Below are 13,439 nucleotides of genomic sequence, written 5' to 3'. Positions count from 1 at the left end.
TTACACCATAGATAAATAACAGGCATATTAAGGATGTACCTTTGTCCCTACTCTTCTGACGACACAGACGAGATAATCATAGAAGATGATGGCTTTTAGCATACTCTGGAATATGTAAGGTGGCCCCTTGAACAACTGACTTTGATTCCTACCCAGTTGCTGGGCCCCTCTGATGACTTCACAGTTCTTTTTAGTAATACTTAGTCACGTACCAGGTGCACCCCCACCCCACCGCTGTTACAGAGCCAAAGTGCCCCCTGGGCTCCATCCAGTAGTTCAGATGCTTCTAGCCATGTTCCTGCAGAACCGAAAGAGCCCCCAATGGGTACTTCCTCAATGCTTCCCCCCAAATCCATGTTAATGACTGAAATTTCTTTAATAGAGGCTAATGCCTTTCATTATTCACATAGAGATAAGAGACAACAGCTCTAGAAGCAATATGCTATCCTATGCATAACTCAACAATAAGGTGTGCATGACAGATATTAAATTAAAGATTCAATGCAAATATCATTTGTCTTGTTCTGGTAGAACGCAAGTTATGCAAGAGAGGATACAAGGCAGGGCACTGACACTTTCGAAAACTCTGCCTTTCTCCAACTCTCCACACTTGACTGTGCTCTGCTCTACCAGTCCTTACTTCGTTCTACCCCACCCAAATGCCAACACCCAGGCCATCCGGCAGATTCTGCTATGTGTGTCAGTTCAGTCTACAGCGCTGCCCTACAGGTGTAGGCACCCTGTTTCTATACTTGATCTTAGCCAAAAGGCAAGAGGTGACACCCTGTTTCCATAAAGGGCTAGACTGTAAATGTTTTAGTCTTCGCAGACCATACAGACTCTGTCTTAACTCAGCTCTGTTGTTTTGGTGCAAAAGCAGCCCTAGTCAATATGTAAATGAATGAGTGCTGCTGTGTTCCAATAAAACTGTAATTCTGGACATCATTTGAATTTCTGATAGTTTTTACATATCGTAAAATATTATTCCTCTTTTGATTTTTTCCCAACTATTAAGAAATGTTAAAAAAAAAATTTCTTAGCTCACAAGCCATATATAGCAAATTGCAGGCCAGATTTGGCCCAGGAGCTATAGTTTGCTTTTCTGGACTGAGACGATGCCTCAGGAAGGGGCCATATGCACTTTAACTATGTCACAAAGAGCTTCCTGTTCATCCGTTCTTTGGCATCGATCTAATGCATTGGGGAATGGTTCTTTGATGGACTGCTGGTCCCTACACCCCATCTTGCCTGAACAGCACGCCCCGGCAACCACCTGTGCCACGTTCCCGTGGCTCCAGAACACACCTCCCTCATCGTGGACCTCCTGATGCCTTCTCACGCCTATCATGGATCTCCTCCACCGTCTCTTAGGGTTCTTCTTCCTCGTTCTATCATTTCTAGGGTTAACAAGCACAGGGAGACCAAGGAGAAAGTCCCCACTTCGAGTCCTATCGAGTCGGAAGGGACCACCCTGGAGTGAATGTCTGAGTGCTGCTCCAGCTCGCCCTGGGCTCAGCACCCACCACTGGGGCCCCCAGCGGAAGGGGCTGGCTCCGAGGCACGTTCTGCTCCCCACCCTTCCCTCCGCTTCTTCCCTCTGAGACATCCAGGACGCAGTGATGGGTTGAGACCGATGGCCACGTGGCTGAGGGGGAGGAGTCTGAGCCCACGAGCCACGTCCCGGGCAGCTGGGCTGGCCTTGCTCAAGGGTGTAAGGTCTACATTCTCCCTCCGTGGCTTTTTCTTGCACAGCCTCTTGCGTTAGGTTTGCTTCTCCCACCTGGCAAAACCACAACTGGGTGTCCTCTCTGTGCCTTTGAAACCCGCCTCATGCGCCTGCTTAGCAGACTTGTCAGGGGTCAGCGGCGGGCCCAGGGACAGACTTTGCAGCCTTTTGCTGACCTCAGCCCCCTCCTCTTTGGCTGCTTCCTTACCTGCAGGCAGGGCCCTCCAGCTCTGCACAGAACACTCAGCTGCCGCTACCTAGCTGCACCCCTGGCCTTGGGCTCAGGGAATACCGCACAGCCCCTCTCGGCACCCAGTGTCCAACCAGTACCCCTTCTGCTCCAAGCCCCACCGCCTCCAGCCTGACCAGTTTCTGGGAGCCTCACAGTTGCCAGGTGGACTGGTTCCTAGCTGAGCCCTGACCCCTGACACTGGCCCATGGAAACGCCCTCCTCTCTCCTTCCTGCTCCTTTCCTGGTCTAAGCCAGGACGCCCTGCTTACCCCCAGGCTCTCTGACACCGTGCCTTCCCTCTGCCTTCCTGTCTTGCCTTCTCAGAGATCCCCTCGAGCTTCCCTGAGCCCTCCCTCCTTGCTAACCTACCTGAGCCTGCAACAGGTCCTTAAAGAAGGAGCCAGGTAGCATGCCACCTCGAGGCAAGCCCTGATGTCAGTGGGGTGTTGTTGCATAGACCAACTCTCAGAGCTGACTACAAAATAAAGCCTGGGCCATGAACGTGCTGCTGGCTGTCTTGGGTAAGTCGTTGGCAGGAACCTCTGGTTAAGCCTCTAAGAAATGGTCCCCAGGCAGGGTGAGGCAGGAGGAGCAGCGAAATTCAAAGCAGGAGCCCAGCCAGAGTCTCTCCACAAATGTTTGTTGAGTGAATGAAAGTGAGTGGAAGAAAGAAATGGGAGCTGCCCAGCACTTATAATTGGAAAAGAAATTCAGTCCTCTTTTGAAGTCGTCCTTCTCCCTCTCTTCCTATAAAAAGGAATCTGCTGTTACAAGTCTCCCTCTGTGTTTCAATGCAGAGTGCACAAGCACGTGCTCACGCACACACCACTCCCATGTCCTTCCGTCTGCCAAGCCTGGCTAGACTGTGGTCGCCTGGGGCTACAAGTCCAAGTTCTTGGCCCCTCAGGGCATGCCTATTCCAAATAGCCTCTCATTCAGCATTTCTTCCTCAAGCCTGAGTTGAACAGCTCCTTTGTCCTAGGCACTCGCTATCTCATTATCAGGTGTTTTTTATTTCATAGAACCATGGCCCCCTCAATCTTTCACAGCCTTCCACTGACAATTACTTTGGGGGAGGGTCTCATAGCCTTACATTTACCTCTTATAAGACAGAGGTTAGAACTATTGTGTGTAGGACAGTGCAACTATGAGGACAATGACAAGAATGAAAAGACCTTTAGAAGAGTTCTCCTCTCTCTGACTACTGTTATCTCAGACTCCATCCTCCATCCATCAAGAGACATTGCTTTGTCCACAGCAGATATGGCAAGTAGCAGGCTGCCATCCAGGGGGCAGTTGACAGGGGGCAGCCAAGACCAGCAGATAATCGTGTAACACAGGGCATGGCCAGCCTGCAGCTAGATCTGCCTCTATCCCCTCTTGATCTGCAGACAAATGGACCAGGAAACCCGGTCTTTGGTTAACCTGAAAAATTGGGCAATGCACAATGTTGCTTTAAATTAAATGCCTATGACACTGTCCCCTCCTCAGCCAGTCATCTCATCCTTCGGGGCTCAAATGAAGTGCCCCCTTCTCTGGGAACCCTTCTGTCCCCCAATCTGGAATGGACACCTCTGCCCCTCCCCTTCCAGGCTACTCTGTGCAAACCTTCAGCACTGCACACTTCACCCTCTATTTAAATCACCAATTCATTCGTCCGGCCCCCTGCTACACAGCTGCCTTGTATACAGAAGGCATCCATTTCATGTCTGTGAAATTGAAGGCATCCATTCACTGAATGAGCTTACTGAGTAGCTGCCGTTCATGCTGGAGGAGGGACACAAAGATGAATGAGACGGTCACCACCCCTGTAATACAAGGGGAATGAGGACAGGTAACATTTTCAGTGACTTTGGAGGAATCAAAAGGCAAAGCTTCCATTCATCTTCCAACCGAATTGCCCAACGCGCCTGAGAAACGCAAGTCCTTCCAGTGCCGAGTTCCGCAGTCCAGGCTTTTCACACGTGGTCAGCAGGTGCATTCTGCACGCTGGGGAGAGGCCACGGGCCGAGACAAGCCCCGGCTGGGGGTTTTCTGAAGAAGAAATGCTCTCTCTAATCACTGCCTGCGTGCGCCCCTCGTGAGCGCATTTGCACACTCCTGTTCCACGGTCTCTTTCAACATCAGTGAGTCCGCCGTGGGCAGCTTGCAGGCTGATTTGAACGGACACATAAAATACAGTCACTTGCAGACCGTACAAATAAATTGACACGGTGCTACTGTTGTCATGGAGATCAAAAGAGCCCATTTCTTAAAGGAAGCGGGGAGGGGGGGAGGATTGGAGTCTGGAGGAAGGGCGCCCAAGGATGAAAGCAGGCTGTTTAGAGAGAGGGCAGGAGGAAAAAAAATTGTCAGGGCAGACAAGGGAGGGCGAGCTCTGCAGAGAAAACAGATGAGACAAATGAGAGCAGGAGTGTGCCTGGATCCAAAGGGGAAGGGAAGGAAGAAGAAAATGCAAAAAATAATCCTTACACGAGAGATGACACCGTGCTCAGGGAAGGCCTCCTCTGAGAGTGGCATTGCAAAGGGATTTGAGAAAAGGTGAACGCAGGAGACTTAGGAAAGCAGGCTGTAAATAATGACCATTTCTTCCATGGACAGAAACTCAGATGGTCGAATTCTTGAATATGGAGGGGACAGGCTCCCTACCCACTTCGGTTTTTTTCCATCCACATATTCCAAAGTCCTCTTTTCCTATGTATTAATAGGACAGATTTGCAGGTGAATTTGCTATACTTTTGTGGGTCTGTCTTCACTGATCCTTATTATAAAAACAGGCATCCACCAGCTAGCATTAAGTAGGTGACCTAAGAAGCAAACTCCCTCTCTGGACTCCTTATTTTAAGAAAGCAAAGAAGAATGACGCTGTCCAAATATACAGGCTCTTCAGAAGCCATCTTCTTCCCTGACCGGGCCTGGGGAGTGAAGCTGGACCCCTCCAAATCCTGCCTCCAGTTCTGGTCATTATGCAAATCCACCAAGTCAGGTGACCACTGAAGCCACTCCCCCTGGAATCCCTGTATCCGAGCACCCTCTGCCCTGGCTAACCCAGGCCTTCCAGCCAACAGCGAATCATAGGTCTGACTTCTACACCCTTCTTTTAGCTCTTTATCCAATCAGATTATAAACCTACAATTTCATCCTTACCCATCGCCTCACAGTTCCTCAACATCAGTCTCTTCTTGACCTGCAATAATATTTCCTGGGAATAGCCACTGTATGGAAGCCCTGATTTGGAATGGGGAAGGAAGTGGGTGAAGGAGTGTTTTCCATAGAAAGGTATGTGCACTGTAGGTGTCTGCCATAGAGTCTTTGGAAACCAGATACCTAATAAGGAATGGTGGCCACAAGAGGAGATGTAAGCGATCACTTTTTGCTGAGTAATGGGTGGATCGGTGAGTGCCAGTGAATACCAGAGTACATTCTCAGGGGTGCAGGCAGTATAACAAAGCTTCCCAGATGAGTCAGAAGTTGAGCTGCCCCTCGGAGAATGAGTAGGGTTTGGATCGTTGGAAGGGGGAAGATGGGCATTCTCCAATGGGGACTTAGATGACATGGGTGAAGTAGGAGAGTTGGAGGGCCCGCAGCTTATTTAGACAAAGAGCCCAGGTCAGCTAGGAACACATCTAGGGGAATTAGTCTGGAAAGACTACAGCAGGGCCCAGATGTCACAAGAGGGAGAGAGAGGGCATGGTCAAAGTGGTTTCTTAGGAAAATTGTCTTCATCACTTTGCAACCCAGATTCAAAATGTGTTACAAAAGTCCTTCATTTTCCTTTCTTCCAACCCCATCATTAACCTCATTCACTTAGTTCCAGGAAAGCTGGTTCCAGGAAAGTTCCAGGAAACTTTTGACCCATTTTGTCAATCGGTCTTTAGTGCTTTGTATTCTGTAACTGTCTCTCCAATAGAATGTCTTCTCCAGGTACACCAGCCAACCATCTCTCGTACTCCAAATACATACATGGTCAAGTAGAAAAGTTTAAAGCATCATCTAAAAGCATTTTTGAAGTAAAGGATATTACTTATAAACTAGTCCTTGGGCTATTTGAAGCCCACTGCCAGACACATGGACTAATACAGCTCCACTGAGCCACATCCTCTCCCCTCCCCCGCTAGGCTTGTTAGCCATTCAGCTCAGTGTGAATGCTCAGGGTCGCCTGCAGTAAGCTTTGTAACTTGCATCACAGTCCCTACACTTAGTTACAAAATCCCTGCATTATGGATACTTCCTGGTATAGCTAGAATTTTTATTTGCTTTTATACATGATTTATTAATTTTTTTTAGATTAAAAATAATTTGTGGGAGTATATGTAGCTCAGTGGTTGAGCACCTGTTTCCCATGTACAAGGTTCTGGGTTCAGACCCCAGTACCTCCTAAAAAGAATTGTGTACTACAACTTCACAAGTCTAATGAACCAGCTTTGCAAAAAGGAGAAACGTTATCGCAGTTTTGTAATGTCATTTTCAAGGTTCTATATATAAAGTCGTGGTTAAAACTAAATATAGTTATTGGACAGACCTGGATTAGAATTCCAACTCTACCCTTAACTTGAGAAAGATATTTTAACTTCCTTAACCTTCAATTCCTTCACCTGTAAAGAAAGATAATGGCACTACTTGGTATATATATCACCTATTACTCTGATTAGAACAAAGCAAATGTCCATAAGTAGAGGTAGAGAAGGGAATAGTGATGATGGTGATTGTGGTGATGATGTTTGTGCTGAAGATAGCAATGGAGGTGGTGGTGGTATTTGACAGTGGTAGAGATGGTGGGGGCATGGTGGTAGAGATGGAGGTCATGATGGTGGGAGTAAGAGATGGTGGTGCTGATGGTGGTGGAGATGGTGGCCATGATGGTAGTGGAGATGGAGGTCGTGATAGTGGGGGTAAGAGATGGTGGTGCTGATGGTGGTGGAGATGGTAGTGGAGATGGAGGTCGTGATGGTGGGGGTAAGAGATGGTGGTGCGGATGATGCAGTGATGGGAGAAATGGTGCTGAGCATTGATTGGTGGTCGACTTCATGCCAGTAGTGTTGGTGGAAGGCTGTTAATTACTGCAATTATGCAGCAAGATGACCCAACAAAAAGAAACGCAGATTCCTGGTGCCACTGACAAGGATAGACACAGTCACAGAAGAACACACAGCAAATGGACACAGAGAGTAGACAACTGGGGGGGAGGGGGAGGGAAGGGGAGAGGAAAAAAAATACCCTAGAGGTGACTTTAACAGAGTGCCTTTTTAAAAAGCAATTTTATTGAGATATAATTAACATTCATTAAGTGTACAGCAGTGGTTTTTAGGATGTTTACAGAGATTTACAACCATATCCCTTATCTAATTTCAGAATATTTTCATCACTTTACAAAGAAACTTTGTGCCCATTAGAAGTCACTCCCATTTCTCCCACACTACATTTTTTTAAAGAAGTTGCAGGTTTACAGAAAAATCATGCAGAAAACACAGAGCTCTCATATACCACCCCCTATTATTAATACCTTGCCTTATTGTGGTATCTTTGTGACAACTGATAAAAGAATGCTGTTATAATTCTACTATCAACCAAAGTCCTTGATGAAAGAATACTGTTATAATTGTAGTATTTCCATAGCCCGTGGTTTACATTAGGGTTCACTGTTTGTGTTTTATGGCCCTATGTTTTGTAATTGTTTACAGCATCTTGGTTTTGGTGCCCCAAAGCCGTGCAATTAAACACGTATCTTCTATTTATAAGTAACATTATCACTTCTTTCTCAGGTGCAGCAGTTTATTCTGCATGAAAACTATAGATTTTTTTAGAACCCTGAAAACATGTCAAAACACTACTACCTTCAAATAACTCATAACTCATTCTACATATTTCTCCTAAGAATTGGTGTATTAAGAAGAAGGGAGGCATTTTTGGGACTTGGAGTTGTCCTGGGTGGTGCTGCAGGGACAATTTCCAGACATTGTATGTCCTCCCATGGCCCACTGGATGGAACGTGGGAGAGTGTGGGCTATGGTGTGGAACACAGGCCATGGGGTGCAGCGATGCCCAGAGATGTACTCACCAGATGCAGTGGATGTGTCATGATGATGGGGTAGAGTTACTGTGCGGGGAGTGGTGGGGTGGGGGCGGTGGGGGTGAATGGGGACCTCATATTTTTTTAATGTAATATATTTTTAAAAATGAATAAATAAAATAAAATTTAAAAAAGACACACACACACACACAAAAGAAGAATGGAGGAAGCACTCTCGTTTGTTCTATGTGTTATAGTCCCTTAAATGACCATTCCGTATTGATCATATAAAAGAATGATTTAAAAAGATCCTGTCTTGTTAACAGTCAATTAAAACATGACATTTTAAAAATAACTATTCATGTCTAGGAGTTTAGTCCAAGAAATAAAATTGAAAACAGAAAAATTACATAGTCAAAGTGTCTCACTCAGCATTTGTGGAAGGAAATAAATTAGAAGACAGCAGTGCCCCAAAAATGGAAAGATTGCTCAATAAAAGAAACCAACAATATGATGAAATCTTATTTTTAAGGACTGAAATAAATATGGGAATATGACCCTAATAGCGTATTAAATGAAAAAAAATCAGACAGCGAACTGTACTGAGTAGGAAGACAATTTTGTGGGGGAAAATAAAACCTTCCTTAGATAAAAAGATTGAAATGCATCAAAATGTGAATAGTGTTTGCATAGAATGGTGACAAAATTATTTTAGTATAAAGTAAAATGAAATTTCTTCCTCAGAAATATTTTTGCAGAAACACAGATTACCTTTTATGTCTTTCTAGAAATAGCAGGACTGAAATTATAGTCCTTCCAAGAAAAATATAAAGAATGTTCTATTTACTGTCAACAAAATATTGAAACTGAGCAGAACGAAAATACCTATGCTGTTTATCATACTTGAGATTTTATAATGTGTTTTCATCCATGGAAAGGAAAAAAAATGGATATTTTTCCACCCTATCTGTGCAACCCAATCAAGGCCTGATTAACTCCTCAAACCCAAAGAACTAAATGTCAGCTGGCAGCCCCCTTGCTGCTAGTAGAGGGTTTCATTAAATTGGTTGTTCTATGTAAACATTTTCTTGTAAGCATTTTACTTCCACGGCAATGCTTCCCTCTTTACCTGGCTACCTAGTTCCCATGCAGAGACTCTGAGTTGATAACTTAGGGAGGTGTGAAGTCTCGCAGCAGGCCACCTGAACAAGTCATTAGAATATTTTGTTCTCACTTAAATCTAATTTTTAAAATTATACATTATATTTTGACCACTGCATTTACATTTAAAAACCTATGTGAAACAGGAGCAGTGTCTTTGTTTTACATCTGACTGATGGATGACTTTGCTGAGAAACTGACTTCGTAATTAAATGAAAGAAATGCAGTTCTGTAGCTGAAATAAAACAATTTCCACACAACTGAGTTGGAAAAAAAAATCTAAAACCTTCAGATCCTACTCTGACACAAAGTCAAAATACCTAGTTCATCAACACCAAAGTCCAGACACCTGGGGGTTCATTTGCTTACAGTAAGAAAGGTGTGTGCTCTTACCAGGGGGTCTAACTCTGTGCCAGCCTGGCTAGAAAAAGAAATTGTTTACAAGACTCATCCGTTAGTACCGTGTAAATGTATGAATCCAGAGGAGTTGTTGAGAAGAGCAACTGGAATCAAGGAAACCGTGAGTGCAGAAATGTGCTTTAAAAAAGAAAGGTGGCTTTACTCCTCTCAGATGTCTGTCTATAAGTTTATATATGTTTATATATGTATATATGCAGACTCACACCTAGAGCCCCGAGGCATCTCGTCCTCTGAGCGGATGACGGGCCCTCCATCAATATTTGATGAATGCATCGGTGCTTCCTGGCTGCTCACAGCCCTCTGCAGCATCCTCCTGTCTGCACCCCTCACTCACATGTTGTGGGTTTGCAAGGACCAGCTCCAGCCTGCGGCCCCCGCCTGTCGGCTGCACCTCATCGCTCGGTCCCCTGCATTGGGCACCCTGGACTCTAGGGGCCCCCTCTCGGCCTCCTTTCTGCAGGCCGCCCCCCCCATCCTTCCAAGCCCACCTGGGCTCTGCCTCTTCTGACTCCTTCAGCCACTCTCCTTTCACCCCCGTCTCGACGCGTGCTCCTTCCTGCGGCACACACAGGACACTTCAGAGTTCTCTCTAGTGTGTTTATTTTCTCTCTCCACCTGGATTGTAAGCATGTTCGGGACAGAGAAAGCTTTTCATATCCCTGAGAGGACAGATATAGATCCATGGGTTGTACTTTAAATCGCATGCACACCTGTAAATACACACACACACCTGGTCACCACCCGAAGATCGTTTTATCCGAGACCTGAAAAGGGTCTGGTTTCCTAAATAAGTGACACACGTCTGACAAGATGGTTCAGCCTTCTGCTTGGCAGCCCCTTCTCTCCCAGCAGAGCGCAGCACCCTCTTGCCCCTCCATGGGCACAGTGAATTCCAGAATGACTCGGGGCTTAATCGGAGAGGTTTGACTTCCTGTCAAGAGTGGGCTGCCTTTCCCAGCTTTCCAGGGGAATAAAAACCTGGACCTGGCTAGGCTGCCAGAGTGTCAGCTCCCCAAGGGAAGTGGATTTCTTCAAAATTCCCTTCTGTTCCCCTGGGCCTAGAGCAGATTTTTGGGTGACTAAGTGAAGACAGTGAAGGTCGGTCTTACTGTGTGATTGCGGGTGTTTGTGGTTCAGCACGAGCTCCACCTGTGCCTTGAAACGCCCCGCCCGTTAGCGGAGGCAGCTGCGGCAGGTGGCAGAGGCTGCGGGCCAGGCTCCGGGGTGCAGGATCCCCTCCCGGCTCTCCACCTGCCAAGTCCCTGCCCTCCATTGTAACAGACGATCCAGGAGGAGGGCAGACCGTGCTGAGAGAGGTAAAGAAAAGAAAAAAAAAGAAAGTCATGGGGAGGAGCTGAAGCCAGAAGTGAACTGGAAGACGGAAACAAACAGAACCCAGAAGAGAACAGAGAGGATAGGGCTATGTGACGTGGGGCAGAGATGCCCGCCAAGGAGCCCAAGGATTTGCAGGCAAGCCAGCACGAGATGTCAGACGTCGGGGAGAAAATGTCACTGTCCTGATGATTCGATTCTGGACTTCTACTCCCCAAACCATGAGCTGGGAAAATGTTTGTTGTTTAAGCCAGCCCACTGTGTGGTGTTTGTCATAGCAGCTTGGTAAACGGAGACAGAAATCCTTTCCAAAACACTTGTAACTCGTGATAGGAACGGGAGCATTTCTGAGGCCCCGACTTCCCATATTCCTCGCTCTGAGTGTCTTTTGTTGCGATGCTGAACCTTAATAGACCCGGTGAGATGGGTAGCCCATATATATGTAGGTATACATGTGTCACCTCGGGAGCCGTAGAAGGGTGGCGAAGAAAGCTCCTCTAGACCCCCAAATCAAAAAAGCTGTTTGATATGAAATAGGCTGCCAGTTAGAGAAATAAAGCTGGTCTCAACAAACAAAAAGAGCACCTGGCAGAGAGCAGGCCACGGAGGAGTTTTTACCGCTCCCCCCCCCCCCCCCCACATTATTAGCAGGGGATTTCTGTTTCCCCAGCAAGTCCAAAGGAGTCCGGTGGGTGCTGTTTTCACCCCCTTTCGTACCTCAAGCCTTCCTTACTGTATTCTTTTCTTTCCTGTTTAGGCTCCCAAGAAACATTTGCAAAATGGGATTATCCGTGGCTACCAAATAGGTTACCGAGAGTACAGCACTGGGGGCAACTTCCAGTTCAACATAATCAGCATCGACACCACCGGGGACAGCGAGCTCTACACCCTGGACAACCTGAACAAGTTCACGCAGTACGGCCTGGTGGTGCAGGCCTGCAACAGGGCCGGGACGGGGCCTTCTTCTCAGGAAATCATCACCACCACCCTCGAGGACGGTAGGTGGTCGGTTGGTGGCGGCGTGCAGCCTGCCTCCCTGGAGGACGGCTTCCGCGGGCTTCCCGGAGGCCAGGGCGACAGCCCCCGCGACCCCGGGCCTCTGCGGCAGGGCCTGCCCCGGGGGACCCCCGGACCGACCCCTGGACCGACCCCCGGACCGACCGGGCTGGCTTGCTGCGCCCCTTGCCGGATCTCAACTGCAAAGCCCATATTCCCTGCCCTTGCAGAATCTGCCGCATTTCTTTCAAGTGCAAGAAGTGGGCATTTCTCAAGGTGAAACCAAGACTCTTCCCTATTAGCACGGAAACCCGACTAGAATGTAGAAATCGGATTTTCTAAGCATTTCTCCCAAATCAATGTTAAGGAGTTTTTGTTTGTATTGTATTGTTGCTATTATTTTTTTATGGCTGCTTTATATTTTCCAGCATTCCTGAGACCGGCAAAAAATCATGAATTATCAGAGTTCCTTGAGCAAATCCTACAGTGATTGAGTGCCCCCTAGTGACCACAAGGGAATAATTCCGTCTTCTATTCTGATAATAGGAAAGACAACTTAAAGGCTCAAACTCTCAGCAGTACTTGGAAGTAGAAAGGAATGGTGTCCCATAGATCTATGTATCTATTTTTTTAAAAAGCAATTAAATTTTAAAAATTAAAAGAAAACCAGAAATATCATTTAAAAAAAAGCCAAACTTATTCAAAAATGAAGCGAACAAAATAACCAAATACAATTGATAAGGAAATGGAAAAAAAAAGGAATGGTGCCCAGAGGCACAGCCTTTTAGGCACAGAGATAAGATACAGTGTTAACTGTAGCCTACAGAAGATACTTTAAAGTAGCAAGTTTGCACTGTGATCAACTCTTGCGCAAGCAACCATCCAATCATAGGTTTGAGGAGGCAAAAAATGACTTCTGTAATTTCTAATTTTTACAGGAAGAGACGTCTTAAATAAGTAGAAACCTGAAGATTGAAATTTTCTTTTTATCTTCACATTTTTTGCAGTCGTAGTTAAATGCACATTTCTTTTTTGCTTCAATGCTCATTTCTCCTTAAGATGCGTGTGTTTCAGTCACTTTTTCCACCCTCTCCTCGTCACAAGGTCGGCATAAACTCAAAAATATTTCAAATCTTCATCTAGTCTTTCTCTTAGCCCATGGTCTCTCTTTCCTCTGACAAAATTTTATACTGAAAAGAGGACTGGTGGGGCAGGGCAGAGAATGAGCTTCAATTACATTTCTGCTTTTTAACACCTTTCGATAGGCTTGTTTTTATAGGCAAATATTATATTACTTAATAAAGAAAGGAGATGTATTATAATAACAAGATGTAACCTAAAGCAGTAACTTGCAAGAGCAACCAAAAGTAACCCAGACAAGTCTTCACTCATAATTATTTTATTCATACAATAAGATCTCAAAGGAGTATTTAACTCCTTACAGTTGGGCTGGCCTTATTAAAAATGAAGCAATTAAGTTGGAAAGAGAAAACTAGAAGTCCTTTAGAACATGGACCTAAAATCATGATGTTTCCCTGAGTTATCATAAACAAATCTGTGTA

The 13,439-nt window shown here is 45.9% G+C and overlaps 1 protein-coding gene across 2 annotated transcripts in view; it reads left to right on the top strand.

Annotated features, from left to right (window-relative positions):
• DSCAM (DS cell adhesion molecule) overlaps window positions 1-13,439 on the top strand; it is a 791,503-nt gene that overhangs the window by 677,989 nt on the left and 100,075 nt on the right. For both annotated transcript variants that reach the window (XM_071214978.1, XM_071214979.1), the window contains exon 17: window positions 11,639-11,879. In XM_071214978.1, the coding sequence (XP_071071079.1) occupies window positions 11,639-11,879 (241 nt within the window). The remainder of the gene's footprint in view (window positions 1-11,638; window positions 11,880-13,439) is intronic.

This window comes from Dasypus novemcinctus, chromosome 4, assembly GCF_030445035.2.
Source record: "Dasypus novemcinctus isolate mDasNov1 chromosome 4, mDasNov1.1.hap2, whole genome shotgun sequence".
NCBI lineage: Eukaryota > Metazoa > Chordata > Mammalia > Cingulata > Dasypodidae > Dasypus > Dasypus novemcinctus.
The sequence above is the reverse complement of the archived record's forward strand: the minus strand, read 5'-3'. Positions and strand labels throughout refer to the sequence as shown.